The sequence below is a fragment of the Nansenia antarctica genome, assembly GCF_963989245.1.
Source record: "Nansenia antarctica genome assembly, chromosome: 6".
Lineage (NCBI taxonomy): Eukaryota > Metazoa > Chordata > Actinopteri > Argentiniformes > Microstomatidae > Nansenia > Nansenia antarctica.
The window spans coordinates 7,058,926-7,074,079 of record NC_137676.1 but is presented as its reverse complement, the minus strand read 5'-3'; the positions used below and the strand labels follow the sequence as shown (position 1 = coordinate 7,074,079).

The following is a 15,154-nucleotide window of genomic DNA, read 5'->3' as shown; positions in this document are numbered from 1 at the left end:
ATTTTTCAGGTGCACTTTCATGCTGTGATTCTCCCTTTCTACCACATCCCAAAGGTGTTCTATTGGATTACAATCTAGTGACTGGGAAGTCCACTGAAGAACACTGAACTCATTATCATGTTCATGAAACCAGTTCGAGATGACGTTTGCTTTTGACATGGTGCGTTAACATGCTGGAAGTAGCAGAGCATTAGAAGACGGGGGCGTTGTGGCCGTGAAGGGAAAACGGCTGAGGCATTCAAGCAATGATTGATTTGTATTAACGGGCGCCAAAGTGTGCCAAGAAAAAACATTCCCCACACCATTACACCACCTGAATCAATGAGAAGGTGTACAGAACAGGTGTTCCTAATAAAGTGTTCTGTGAGTGTATTAAAACAGTGTAATGTGGCAAGACTCTATCTCTGCATGCTTTGACCAACAAGGTGAAATGTATGTCCTGAATGTCTCTCTGCACGAAGAGAGAAACTGGTCACAGGCTTAAAGAAAACGATGTGTCCAGTCTAGACTGCTCAGAATGTGGTGTGTTACCGAACTGGGAAACAAAAGACATTCCAGCTCAGAGAACCCACTGATTTCAGTGACTCGAGAGCCTCTCTCTAATGTGCTGATTGGATTTGCTATTGATTTTGTTTTCAACTTGTGTAATCCGGTTTTGTAGATTGCCATTGTACTGCATTGCAGATTGAACTTGGCGACGTAGATAAATGGGTACATTTAATCATGTCTAATAGAACAAGAGACAACGCATACTCATCTCAAAGTAACCCCCCCCCCAAAAAAAAAACATCCTAGCTCATCAAACATCTCTGCAAAAATACTTACGCTATGGGAAAAGGGGTGATAGCTTTGAGTATCAAGCGCAGAGAAATGATAATAAAAGAAGTCAATTTGGTTGGCATTATACTTTCAAAATACCGGGTACATCCCACATTAGCTCAAATCCATTCCACTGAATTGAACTGTGAATGGCTTTGTTTATCAGGCACTAAGTTAATCTATCGCCTAAGTGATATTTGGATATGTCATTATGTGAATTGCTATCAGAGTTTCAGTCATGACACAGAGAAAATGTGTGTGCATGCGGGTGTGTGTGTGTGTGTGCATGTGCATGTGCATACGTGTGCACATACGTGTACACATGGGTGGGCGGGGGTACATTAAAAAAGGAAAAGACCAATTCTTACTTGTGCATTTTTTTATGCCAGATCCTTTCTTCAGAGCATGTCGGCTGAGTTTGCACTGGAAGTTGTTCTCCCAGTACTCTGCGAACCAGATATTCCTCCTATTGTTGTCTAATGTCCTGCTGATGAAGTAGCGGTCAAACCCTAAAGAGATCAATGACAGTCACGTTAAACCTTGACCCCCCCATCTGATCTACCCCAGAGATGGTTACAAACATGTACCATGACCCCCCAAACACGACTCCCCATCTGATCTACCACAGAGATGGTTACAAACATGTACCATGACCCCCCAAACATGACCCCCCATCTGATCTACCACAGAGATGGTTACAAACATGTACCATGACCCCCCAAATATGACCCCCCCATCTGATCTACCACAGAGATGGTTACAAACATGTACCATGACCCCCCAAATATGACCCCCCCATCTGATCTACCACAGAGATGGTTACAAACATGTACCATGACCCCCCAAACATGACCCCCCCATCTGATCTACCCCAGAGATGGTTACAAACATGTACCATGACCCCCTAAACATGACCCCCCAGCCCAGCTGATCTACCACAGAGATGGTTACAAACATTGGATTATCAAATGCTAGATACTGTTTGACTTTCACAAGATGTGTTTTGCACCTCCGTTTAGCACAATGTCACTGTTATGCCTGCATCCTACTGTATTTGCACTTTGTGTGTGTTATGGTAAAAATCTGTATATTTCACTAGCGTGGTCACTGACGCTACGGTACATCAGGTAATAGACAACTCTTCATCCTTGCTTCGCCAACGCCGTCTACCATTGAACAGCATAGATGTTTGACAATGGTAGATGAAGAACATAAGGAATAAATGAATACCATCAATACCTCGGATCGACAGGCGTTTGGGTAGGATGGTGACGGCACCCTCCGCCATCTCTTCCAGGTTCAGGACTGGGGAGATTTTGGACCCCCAGCTGTCTGAGCCCACCCACAGGAAGTGTCCCGTCTGGTTAGCCTTTTTAGCTGCTTGAAGAAGCCGCCTATGGGATGTAAAAATAAAGCAAAAGCATACACTGTTAGTGTATAACCTCCCTCTTATAATTGTAGCATGAAACATATGACTGGGATTTGGATACAAACAGTTATGGCAGTTATGGTAGAAAGTAGCTTAACACAAGGTAGACCGAAGCATCTACCTTCAATAGAATAGGGTGGTATATAAATGGACTGACTTATATAGTGCCTTATTCCAAAGCGCTTTACAATGGCCTCTCATTCACCTATTCACACACACACATTCACACACCAATGGCGGCAAGGCGCCGGGCCCGCTCATTGGGAGCAATTTGGGGTTCAGTGTCTTGGACACCACCACGATGTGGCCTGCCGGGATTCAACCGCCAATCTGCCGACCTTGCGATCATTAGTTTTCCCATATTTAGTTTTAACGTTTTTAAAGTTTTTTTTTTCTTTCCTAACACCAGGGGAGCCACCCCTCCTAAATTTCGTTGTTTGGTACCTGTACTATAGCAATGACAATAAAGACCATTCATTCATTCATTCATATATAAAAGGTATAAAAGGGTGGTTTCTTTCTAGATACTGGCAACCCTGGGCCGGTAGGAGAGGTGTGGTGGTGCAGGCGGATGCTCTTGCCGCAGTACTCCCGGCGTTGTCACTCCCTGCTAATGGAACTCATTAAGAAGTAACAGAGGGGGGAGTCATGATGAGCCAGCCGGCGAACCCTGCTGTTCTACCAGGCTCTGCACCTAATTACTCCCCTTGCTGCCCAGAGGACCAGGGTCTGTTCTTACTATAACAGCAACGACGTAGAATGCAATCTTGCCCTTAAAGGCAAGCGTACAGCTCCCATCCTCAGGGGTAGCACAGTCTTGGTGATTTCACCCTTCCTTAACTTTGTGGATTGATTTGTTCTACCTGAGAAAGCAGTCGTGTGCCCTCTCCAGCCAATCAGCGAAAAACACAACACCAACAGGACCGGAGGAACATCAACGGTCTGGATTTTCAACCTCCCCTAAGACCAGGATCTGATAATTACATCAGCCAATACAATACAGACCCCTTCTACTGAAATGTTAAACAGTGTATCTCTTTTCTCACTCAGCCACCCCACTCAGCCCTAAATCCCCTGCAATTAAAAGACTAGAGAGTAATTCATGTTTGTGTATTGGCCTTTTCTAACTGAATAAATATTGCATAGTCTGAGCACTTGGCTTCGCTGCGCAAGAAGTATGTGTATCATTTCTGTAGTTGCATAAAGGCATGAGCCATAAAAAAAAGCAGAGAAAAACAGTAATTATTGAAGCTGGAACCTTGTCACAGGCTGCCATTTGCAGTCCTCCTTAAGGTCATTTGCACGACAATTTTGGTTATCCCAAACACCAGGTGCTCTCCATGCTGCATGGTGTGTAAGCGAGGAGGCATACAATCCATTCAAAGTTCACTGAAATACATCACTACTTCACCTTTAGGGGGAAAAGAAGATGCAGTAAACTAAAAAACATCCGATTTCCATTTACTGTAATGTATGTTTTCCTATTTTGGGGATTATTTGTCTTATTGCTCCTGCCTGCAGTTAAGCCTCTGCTAACCTCATCGCAGACAACTTTGAGTTTTTAAAAAAAAATAACTGCCAACTGACCTTGACTAGGGTTGAAGGGTAGAGCAGGCATACAGAGCTGAAATCCCCCTGGCTTTCTGTAATTACAGTATATCCAGACTATTACCCTTTATCAGCCCTGGATTAAGTCAGTGAGCACTGCCTCTTCTGTTCCGGTTATCAAGCATCTGTGGCATCCCCAATTCACTGCCTACATCCTTACAGAATACATCCAGAATACACCTGGATAATGTGAAACTCTCGACAGCCATTGCAGTTTAACATACTATAAAATAAAAACAATTCCTTTCTATGCTATTCGAATGTACACCAGGACATAAAAGGATGAAGTCGTTTGATGCAAAACACTGCTTTTGAAAACTCGCAGTATTGGTTTATTTGTGTTACTTTAGAGTCAGCAAACCCGATTTTGTCTTTTAATCCCATTCCCTCTTACGGCAAAGAACCTAAAAATCCCTTTTGCCTTTGAGGTCTTATTATACAGTACATATATATCACAGTCCCCAAGCTTCTTGAATAACTCTGAATTACTTATGTATACTGTATGCGAGAAATATTGAAGAAAGGTGTCATCTATCTGCTATTCTTATTGCAGTACAAAAAGTTCACAAATGGATTTTAAAGAAATCAAATTTGCTATACTTTCTGCAGGTCTCTGCAGGTTACCTCTCCACACATTTCCCCAGTCTATATTCTGTAAGTTACTACTATGCTTTATTATGTAACACTGCACTGGATAGGTGCTCTGGGTATGAAATAGTACATTTGAACAAAATTGAACAAAAGTGTGTGTGTGTGTGTGTGTGTGTGTGTGTGTGTGTGTGTGTGTGTGTGTGTGTGTGTGTGTGTGTGTGTGTGTGTGTGTGTGTGTGTGTGTGTGCGTGCGTGCGTGCGTGTGTGTGTGTGTGTATGTAAAACATGAGGGTTGTACTACTCACACCTACACATTGCAGCCGCTGCATGATCAGGCTGTGATCCCATTGGTGAGTAATAGGTGAAAGGTGTCTTGTATTGTACTGTATGTATTGTATGTATTGCCTTGAAGGAAATTATACATTATGCTAAATGTTGTAACCTTAAAAAGACCGATCTAGAATGCTTGCTCAAAATAATGGCAGTAGTAATTGATGTTGTACATGCTCATGAATACACGGTTTAATAGCTTCTTTGTGGCCCCAAGTGGCAGTCTATAGGCTTATAGCACTTACCTAATGTCATCCTCGTTGGTGAAGAGAATGACGCCCCGCGCGTTGGGGTTTTCTCTCAGTCTACGGATGATCTTATCAAACTCTCCGGGCTTCGGTTCACGTGGTATCTTCACTGACTGGGAGATGCACACACCTCCTGCAAACAAGAGGACAGAGGATGGATACACAAGTTAGTTTTGAAACTGCAGAATCAAGAACTTGATCAATGACACAAGCAACAAGCTTTTTTCTGTCATCCGAAAAGGGAGAAATCGTTATCAGACTGTTACTTCGACAGACATTGCTTTTTCTCATGTTATAAAACATTTAATGTCGTGTGGTGCAGTGTGTGGTGTGAGTCTTATTGAAAAGTTCTGTACAAGGAAAACCTCTTTGCTAAAACAACACAGTGAATCTAGATGGAGTAAACTCCGATTTTCCAACATTCAGTACTGTAAATCTGGCAGATCATTATTGGAATCACCCTCTGGGAAGCTCTGCATGAATCGTATCAGTGTCAACGGAAAGTAGGCCAAAAATAATGGAGAGTCCCCCCCTCCCCCCTTCCCCTTCCCCTCCCCCCTTCCCCTTCCCCTCCCCCCTTCCCATCCCCAGTGGTCCCCTCCCTCCATGGAGTTCCAAACAAACAGCTAATACCGCTCGATCTTACGGATGTGGTGGTTTATAGATGGCTAGGATGCAAGATTAAAATTTTGCAGGTGTAATATTTCACGGCATGAGGAATGCAAGGTATTAAAAAATGTTTTCATGGACCACAAGGGCCAGATTTGAGACACGGAGACCCATCAATTCAGTTTATGGTGCTGCCAGTTCGGAGTGAACCCACGTACCTTGTAATTGAAAATGCTCGGACTGACTCCATTTGGATATAGTTGCTAATTCTTCGCTAGTACTTGAGACATTACAGCTTGGAATAAGGATGGAGTTGCTTCTTCTATTGGAATTAATCATGTTTCCAATGATATCCCCAACGATATTTAATTCAAGCTCCACACCTAAGGTTGGAGCTAGTTCTTTTCAACTAATGAGGCTCATGTTTGCTTATTGCTAACAAATGTAAATGTAAATGTAAATTAAAATAGGTTACTAATAAGGATGTAACACAGCTACAGCTATCTGTACTTCACGTAGCAATACTCAATACAATACAATACACTTTTAACTTAACTTTTAAAATAGTCCTTGGCGACCATCATTATACTTTAATTAGTGGTTTGTATCACTTGCATACAAACCACTGTATTTGTATTCAATGAGTTGGCTTTTCTTCTATTGAAAGAAACAATTGCACATTGGCCCCAGACAGGAAGTGGCCTCCTTGTGAAGGACAGAACACTTTCACATTGACTGCATGTAAATTAACCATACAAACCCAATGTAGCAGACTGGGAGGCTTATTACTATTATTATTAATAATATTACTATTATTAGAATTATATTCAGTGGATGCACGTAGGTAGCCTACGTGTTACTGACTGATAACCATGGTCTTAAAGGTCTTACCATGGTCTCCACTATGGAAAAGATAATATAGCCTTTTCCAGATCTGATTCCACCTTATTTCAATATAACTACCACTGTTCAAGTACCTTTCTTGGCAAAATAATGACATGGAAAGAACAGTCCAACTGTAAAAACAAGGTAATTGTCTTTTTTTGTTACTGGTAACTACAGATAATTGCAGGTTATTAGATTAGATTAGATTCAACATTATTGTCATTGCACAGAGAATTGAATGGGTAAGTGTGTCCAAACTTTTGACTGGTGCTGTAGGTATTACAGTGAATATGAATAATGAATATAAAGTGAATATACATGAATATGATATGTACGGTTATGAAAAATGATATGTACAGTACGAGATGAATAATTATTAAATAACAAGTACATGATGTGGGCTATAGATAGATAATAGGCAATAGGTGGCATGCTGCAAAAGACAGTATAACAACAGTGTATACACAGTCTTACAGTGTGTATAAATAAATGAATATACATGAGATGAAGATCTGAGTATAAATATACATATGATATGTACAGTTATGATATGATATGTAAAGTATGGCACGTACAGAACAATGGCAATAGGACCTGAGGCGGGTTCCATATATGTAGAAGTATAAATTAGTTGCAGACCAATATAATCAATATTACCATGGTTATTACTGTGTTGTTACCCGCTTATTCTGTAATGTCAAGTGCAACCTTTTTTTTAATGGATTTTAGAATTCTGGCAAGACTTAAAGCATATTTCTGAAAATATTTCTGATTTAGCATGGCGTTAACTCTGGGGTAGGGTTAGGGTTATCAATATCATTGGTCAACACAATGACCGTTAACATTATCTTTGGGAGGGATACATCATGCCAATACAAGGCCATGTCTGTGATCAATGGAACTGTACAGAGCTTAATCCCTATGTCGTCTGTTCCTAATCTTGTGTGTTATGCATTGACAAAAATAATACACTTACATAATTCCCAGAGGGGAACAACACACTGAGAACCTACCCTGCTCTGAGACATTCATATCGAGCTTACGTCTAAGTGTTCCAGCCGGCAGACGTCCATTGGTTAACCAACAAGCCAAAGCTTTCTAATTCCCAGTGAAACATTTCGGGAGAATTGTTTTGTCGCCCTGCCAAAATGCCATGGAGTACTATGTGCATGTTAATGAACTCCCCTTTCCTGACCCAATACAGAGCTGGCCCTGCTGAGCAATCAATGCTCGAATAATACCCTTTGGTTCACTGCGTGGCAGCTCTAGAGCCACACGATGGATCATAACACAAAGCCTGGCTCCAGCCCTGATACTAATGGGCTGGGAAAAGAAGAAGTGGAAGAAAACACTCGAGAATACCATTAGAGGAGTAATAATGGAGGGATGACAGCTCTGCTCATAGGGACAAAGGGTCACTTCCGGTTCAGGTCCTCAAGGTCGTCGTCTACGGCTCAGGCAAGGCAAGGCAAGGAAAGTTTATTTGTACAGCAGATTTCATACAACGGGCGCAATTCAAAGTGCTCAGTGAAGTGAATCACATGGATGTTGTTGTTGTGGTTGTTGTAGTTGTTGTAGTTGTTGTGGTTGTTGCACACCACATTCAATTAATTGCTGATGGAAATGTGCGGTTTTGCTGTGGTGTCTACTGCTGGGACATCATCCTGTGTGACATGCAGTACATGGGTTGACCATGTGCGTGACAACCAGCACAGCCCAGCGCTTGCCCCACTTGACCCATGTACACAGTATGTATTCACAGCTTCACATCTTCACTGGACATGATGAAGACGAGCTCGTACGGATGTGGGGGTCCGTGTCTGTTAGAGTTGTTTCCGCACTCAGTCAGGCATGGCTATTGTCTTCCGATCACAGATCCATGATTCCTCTGCTTCTATGATTCTTCACGCTTTAATCCACACTTCAACAAATTCACACGTTGTATTAAATTGAATTGCCATTTGACAGTTCATCTAGAACTGCAGTGAGAATTGTTCAAAAGGGTATACGTGGGAATACGGATCCAGTCTGTGGAAACAGAGGAGCATCACACCACTCTGAAATGGCCGTTGGTAACCCCCCTCCCACGTGTCAGGCTGCGTAATAAGAAAGCTAGATGTAATACGACGGCTAGGTGGATAGAAGAAGTTATCAATAGTTCAGTTTCAGTGGAGGCTGGTAGAGATAGAGGTCGAGGACGAATCGAGGCTCATTGTAATGCAGGGAGTGGAACGAGGGATGGTATAAAACATGTTTTTAGGTCCATGCAACCCGACACATGGGAGATGTTACTTTAGCAACAGGCATTTCTGAGACATTCCAGTGACACTCCACTGTCACCACAGGCTCTATCCATGTTAGCATTGTATGTCCTCGCCTCTCTGGTGTCCAAGTCCCCTGGTCCCTCAACATATGCTCTGTGGAGCAGAGGGCCTCTCTTATTCTAACCCTCTCTCTTCTCACATGACTGCCAGTGTCAGGTCTTCCCTCTGGAGAGGCGATCCAGCGCAGAGAACGCACTGCACAGACCCAGCACTGCGGGGGAAATCTTACAAAAAACGACAACTCTATAATCTAGCATGACACTGCTAGCTAGCTGAGAATGCCTTCTCCATCAACATCAACAATTGCATACACAACTAATCCCATTGCTTGAAGCAATGCATTAATCATCTGAAAACAAAAGATCCACACTAGGCTACACACTGTACGCAAGTAAAGAAATCCTTTTGGACATTTGCTGTAAGTGCTGTAATGTGGGGGTGGGGGGTGGGGTTGTCGTCACCAAAGTTTATGCTGAGCTGCGAAAACAAATTCATTGCAGTCACATTTTTACGTGTAGATCCCACCTCGAAATGTCTTTTTATCGATCTACAGTAATTATGATTCTGCCTCATCTGCTTTTCAGTTTATGCAAAGTAATAATCCAGCGGTAATGAGTCGCTTCCAGGAATCTGTTTCTCCACAAAATGCATTGCTGGATTATATTTAGCTGCAGGACCGGTTTTAATTAGGAGGATCAGCATAAGGAAACTCTACCTCTCGTTCCCTGCAATCCTCTCCTCATGAAGTCCCCCCCCCCCCCCCCCCCGCTTATTCCAGGTCATCCGTTTCGATCTGTCATACTGTATGATAGTGTATAGACAGTAAGCCAGATAGTCAAGCAATTAATAGTGCACATGAGCACAATGAGTACACATACACACACACACAATTACAATTAGCCTCACTATCTCAGCTTGTATCAGGAGATGAAATGTGTATAGTTAATGATCAGTTGATTAATTGTAAATACATCAGGCTCCACCTGACTGTTATGTTTGCAGATTTAATGAAATGCTTGAGGCTCAAATACAAAGCTGAATTAGTTTGTGTGCTGTTTTGTATATCAAGATCTAAAGCAATCTCCTCTATATCAAGAAGAAAAATATATTTTCATTACTCCATGAGTTCTGCTTTTTCAATCCTCAGCGGGTGATGGCCCGTTACTTACTCTAGGGGCACGATTGCTGGAGGATTTCAAATCCCTGATACTTCTGTGACGGGTAAATAACCCGATGGTCTGAGGGACATTGAATCAAATCAACCCCCACCACAAAATGTTTTTCGGTCGGAGACGCTAGCTGATGAGTTCCAATGAACAGCACACCTCTATCTCTCCCCCACATATACGCCCTTACTGGATCCCACCTCCTATAGGTCCCTGGGTAAAAAAAAACTGTCTCCAAGAATAGCCTTCTCTGTAGAGACTGCAAGCTTCTTTTCTCTAACACATTCCACTGTCAGCTAGCAGTCAGGCTTTCCCTCTGGTAGTGCAATCTTCATTCCCATTAGACACCCAGGGGAGAAACAGTTAGTGCCATCGAAATTAAATATGGCCCACTCATGTTGGCTGATTGCTGCACAGCTTTAAGTATCGGTGCACACACCACACAGGGAAAGGCAAATAGAGTAGATACCTCTTAAACCGTGGTAACTGTCCCTTCATGTCAGGGGACTTTCAAATGTGACCCGATGGAGGGGAAACGTATCTGATTGGTTGAACTACGTTTGCCACTCCAGTAGAGTTAGATATGGAGTAACACTGCAAATTCTCTCTAGAGAACAGCTTTGCATTAATTGTTTGGTATTCAGCAAGCAATTCAGCAATTACATTTGAATTGTGTTGTATGTAGTTATGCTGTTTTTTGTTATGACATAGGCTCAAATGGAATAATACATAATGCTTTATTGTAATATAAATTCTATGAAATTCAAAAGAACTGGTGCTTTTGCTTCTGTAGAAACGCCATGATTATTACCCAGAAAACTGGTAGTATCAGAGATCGTTTTTTAATTTGAGCCACATGGATGGGTCAGCTATCGGATGGTAAGAGATGGATGACCCCAATCTTACTGCAAACCCACTTGCAATTTGTTTTTATTATGCCATGCGCCGACGCCATTTCTCAGACCTCATCCTACTCTGAATGCATTGCAGCACAGTGCTGTACAAACTTCAAAAGGGAACTTGTGTGTGTGTACAGTATGTCCTCAGATCGCAGTTGTAGATGTCTGTAAGCATTGCCAAGTACTGTATATCAGACAATGGCATAATAGCCTGCCAACATTCTGAGGCTATCTTTGTACTTTGTACGGAGACTGCTGCAATATGCAATATGAATGAACAGCTCTGAGGTGGATAACGCTACTGCCCTGGATCCATCGTGGGAGGAGGCCATTCAACCTCATTTCTCATACACAGGGTTGTGTCTGGCGAATGCCAGAAGCATTGCATAAGTAGTCGAACACTACTGAAGCCCACAGGACTTTACTATATTATGGTGCTTTTTCTTTTTCTTCTACTAAATCTGCCGCTGATCATGCAAATAAAGTTTTATCATATTAGTGAATGTGCTTCCTAGTTCACACTACCTCACCTACAACACCTACAACAGCATGTAACGTACAGTAACGTACAGTTTGTTTGCACAGCACTGCAGGTTGTATGTGTGATGACATGTGACAGCAGATGGTGAAAGTAGGAACAAGTCAGCAACCAATCAAAATGTTCTGACTTTTATTCTGAAAAATTTAAATAAATGTCAAAAGTTGTTGAAAATCAATGACACATCACTCGCTAGTCGAGCCAAAATATTGCAATGCAATGGATTCGGTAAGTAATCCACACTACTCTACACTAACTAGGTAGTAGTAGTTACCGAATCCATTGCATTGAAATGTTTTACATTTTTCAGAATAAAAGTCAGAACATTTGGTCGGTTGCCGACTTGTCGCCGACTTGTCCCTGCTTTCACCAGCTGCTGTCACGTATTTGAAAAGTTGGATGTTAGTTTTGTTTTGTTTTTCTTGAAGGACAACTAAGATCTCCAAGAGACTCTACCTCTGGCACCCAGGGGGGTGGATGCATCTATGCCTGAGGTAGACACAGTAGCAGCTGTTTAAACAAAAGCAACACAAACTGTACACTTCCAGAGGGGGGGTTAGGTACAGTACAGCACACAAGGAAAGACACTAAGGAGGAGATGAGGGAGAAGCAGAGTGAGGGGAATACAGAAAGCAGTGACTGAGGGGTGTACACTTCCCTGAAGACACAGGACAGGATGGAACTGAGCAGGATAGGACAGGATCATGTTGTAAGAATCACGAGATTCATGTTTTAAAACAAAGAGAAATCAGCTGTGAAACTTCACTCTTCGGACTAACAGTTTACGGAACCAAAAAAGGTTCCATGTTTTGACACATATAAGGCACCCCTAAAAGTGTTATATATGTTACGGTACATGTGGGAACACGGTACATGTGGGAAAGTTAGGTGCTAGGGTGCTACGGTTAGGGTTAGGGTTAGGGTTAAGGGTAGGGTTAGGGTTAGGATTAGGGTTAGGGTTAGACATGTCAGCATGTACCAAGTCGACGTAGTACCTAACCCTAACCCGAGTTTTCCCACATGTACCGTATTCCCACATGTACCGTAACATATACACTGAACAAAAATATAGACACTTTTGTTTTTGTTCCAATTTTTCACGAGACCTAATACTTTTTCGATGTACACAAAAGGCCTATTACTCTCAAATTGTGTTCACAAATGTGTTTAAATCTGTGTTAGTGAGCACTTCTCCTTTGCCGAGATAATCCATCCACCTGACAGGTGTGGCATATCCAGATGCTGATTAAACAGCATGATTATTGTACAGATTGTACCGTAGGCTGGTCACAATACAGCGCAGCACAACTTCAAGTTTTGAGGGAGCGTGCAATTGGCATGCTGACTCCAGGGATGTCCACCAGAGCTGTTGCCTGTGAATTGAATGTTCATTTTCTCGACCATAAGCCGTCTCCAAAGTCGTTTTCCAATTCCAATTCCAATTCTCAGAAACACCTTTTTCCCGGGCAACAGCTCTGGTGGACATTCCTGCCAATTGCACGCTCCCTCCAAACTGGTAACATCTGTGGCATTGTGCTGTGTGATAAAACTGCACAATTTAGAGTGGCCTTTTATTGTGACCAGCCTAAGGCACATCTGTGCAATAATCATGCTGTGTAATCAGCATCTGGATATGCCACACCTGTCAGTGCTGGAGACAGCCAGTGTAACAGAGACATCTTTGGTCCGAGCGTGGTTGGGACCTGGGGAACATAGGTGTGCATACCGGCACACAACAACAATCAGTCAGGATATAAACAAACCGGTTTTCAACTATGTTTACATGATTGCCATATTAATGCTAGTTAACTTTGTCTGAACCAAAACAAGCACCAAAATAGAATTTGTGACATGAGTCATGACACTGAAGCTAGGCAGGGATCTTGATTGTTTGTATGCGGTACCAGGGGAAATTACTTTAATTACTTTAGCATCTGTTCCTGAAGTGAAATTAATCAATTCAATTGAAAGAAAAAAATTGAGAAAATCATGCAGCATGCAACTTTTAGCAATTTAGAAATATTGTAATACATATTTGTTTATTCGACCGTAATTGCAGTAAATCCACTGAATATTTCATACTGTATTCACAGTTTCCAATGGTACCATTGGGCCTAGCTTATTTCCATTTTAATTATCAGAGATCTCGACATGCTCCTTTTTAAACGCATTGCAGTGCACCATAAAATCCAATGTGGCCCTCTTCTGGAGTGGAAAAACCACACCTGCTCACCTGCTTCTCCATTTAGATCACGCAAACAGGTGCACATACTTCCATCACTGGTGTTTGAAGTGGAAGCAAATGCAATTAGTTGAGAAGGGAAAGAAAGTGAAAGCATGCTTTGTAGCTAAATAGAGACCTGGAAGGGGAATATCCATGTGTGACAGAGAGTGTGATCAACAGCATCTCTGCTCGACTGGCAACCACCGAGGACGTGTGAGTGTGTTTTTTTTTTTATCAGTATTGGTGGGTGACATATGCTGCTAGACTGACTTTGGTCTTTGCTTGAGAAAATTAAATAGGTGTGAAATTATGTCAGAGAACAGGAATTGATTATGCCGTGCAACAACAAAGATATGTGCGGGTATAGATGTTTCCGGTGATTCGGTATGTGTGGCTAGAGACAGTCACAGGATGTGTAAGTGTCATCTCTCAAATAAGACCGTTTTGAAATTAGGAACTAGAAACTATAGAAACAAACTAAACTAGATTTTGAAGACCCACCACAAACTCCTGAAGCTTTCCCTGCCTCCTGTCTGTTGCATTTATAATACAGTTTATTTTGTCAGGTCTCATATGTTACTGTTCTTTTATCTCGACTCAGTACTAGTTTTTATTTGATTCAAGTTTATTATTGTTGTAAGTCGCTTTGGACAAAGGTGTCTGCTAAATGCCCTAGATGTCAAATGTATTGTAAATACATTTGCAGATAGATGGAGGCCAATTCCACTAAAAAGGTCCTCTCGAGCAGGGGGCATCGGTCAATAATGCAGAAGCCTTTTTTCATTGGTGAAATCGAATCAATTCTCACCAGTGAGTATGGAGCGACTTGGTGACCATATTTTGGTCACTATAACCCAGGGGTGCCCAATACGTCGATCGCGATCGACCGGTCGATCGCAAAGGTAGTATGGGTAGATCGCATGGCATTGAAAAAAAACGAAAACGAAAAAAAAAGTTCACCTATCATCCATCCTCACTATGGCTTTTGCCACTTGATTGACGTACAGGTAAGCCAGTCTGCGATCTGATCTTTTCACCTACACCTAACACGCGGTTCACCACGCATGCGCAGTCAACAGCACCAACTACAAAATACAAAATACCGGCGAGACTAATTACCTAGTTAGCCTTCCAATTTCTACTATTTACTATATAATACTAAATAAAGGCTATACAAATGAGTGGGGAAGCTGGACCAAGTAAGAAACCAATAACGTATAACTTCCATCCAGAATGGGAGGAGGACTTTTTTACACAATGTGATATTGGAAATGCGTCTGTCTGATCAGCAAATCTACGATGGCTATTTCGAAGAAGGGAAATGTGGCAAAAGAGCGAAAACGTACGGCTGCAACGATAGCTTCTTATCGCGTCAGTCACGTTCTTGTTAAACACAAGAAGTCATTCAAAGACGGCGAAATTGTGAAAAAAGTTTCTCGAGGCTGCAGATTGCCTTTTCGATGACAGATCCACAGAGGCTGATG

The 15,154-nt window shown here is 42.1% G+C and overlaps 1 protein-coding gene across 1 annotated transcript in view; it reads right to left on the bottom strand.

The window, feature by feature from the left end:
- The window catches only part of LOC308159367 (metabotropic glutamate receptor 4-like), a gene marked incomplete at its 3' end in the record, with an annotated part of 156,326 nt that overhangs the window by 45,145 nt on the left and 96,027 nt on the right, over positions 1–15,154 (bottom strand). The window contains exons 3-5 of the mRNA XM_080533140.1: positions 5,023–5,158; positions 2,059–2,213; positions 1,188–1,328 (exon numbers count right to left, since the gene is read on the bottom strand). Of these exons, the coding sequence (XP_080389266.1) occupies positions 1,188–1,328; positions 2,059–2,213; positions 5,023–5,158 (432 nt within the window). The remainder of the gene's footprint in view (positions 1–1,187; positions 1,329–2,058; positions 2,214–5,022; positions 5,159–15,154) is intronic.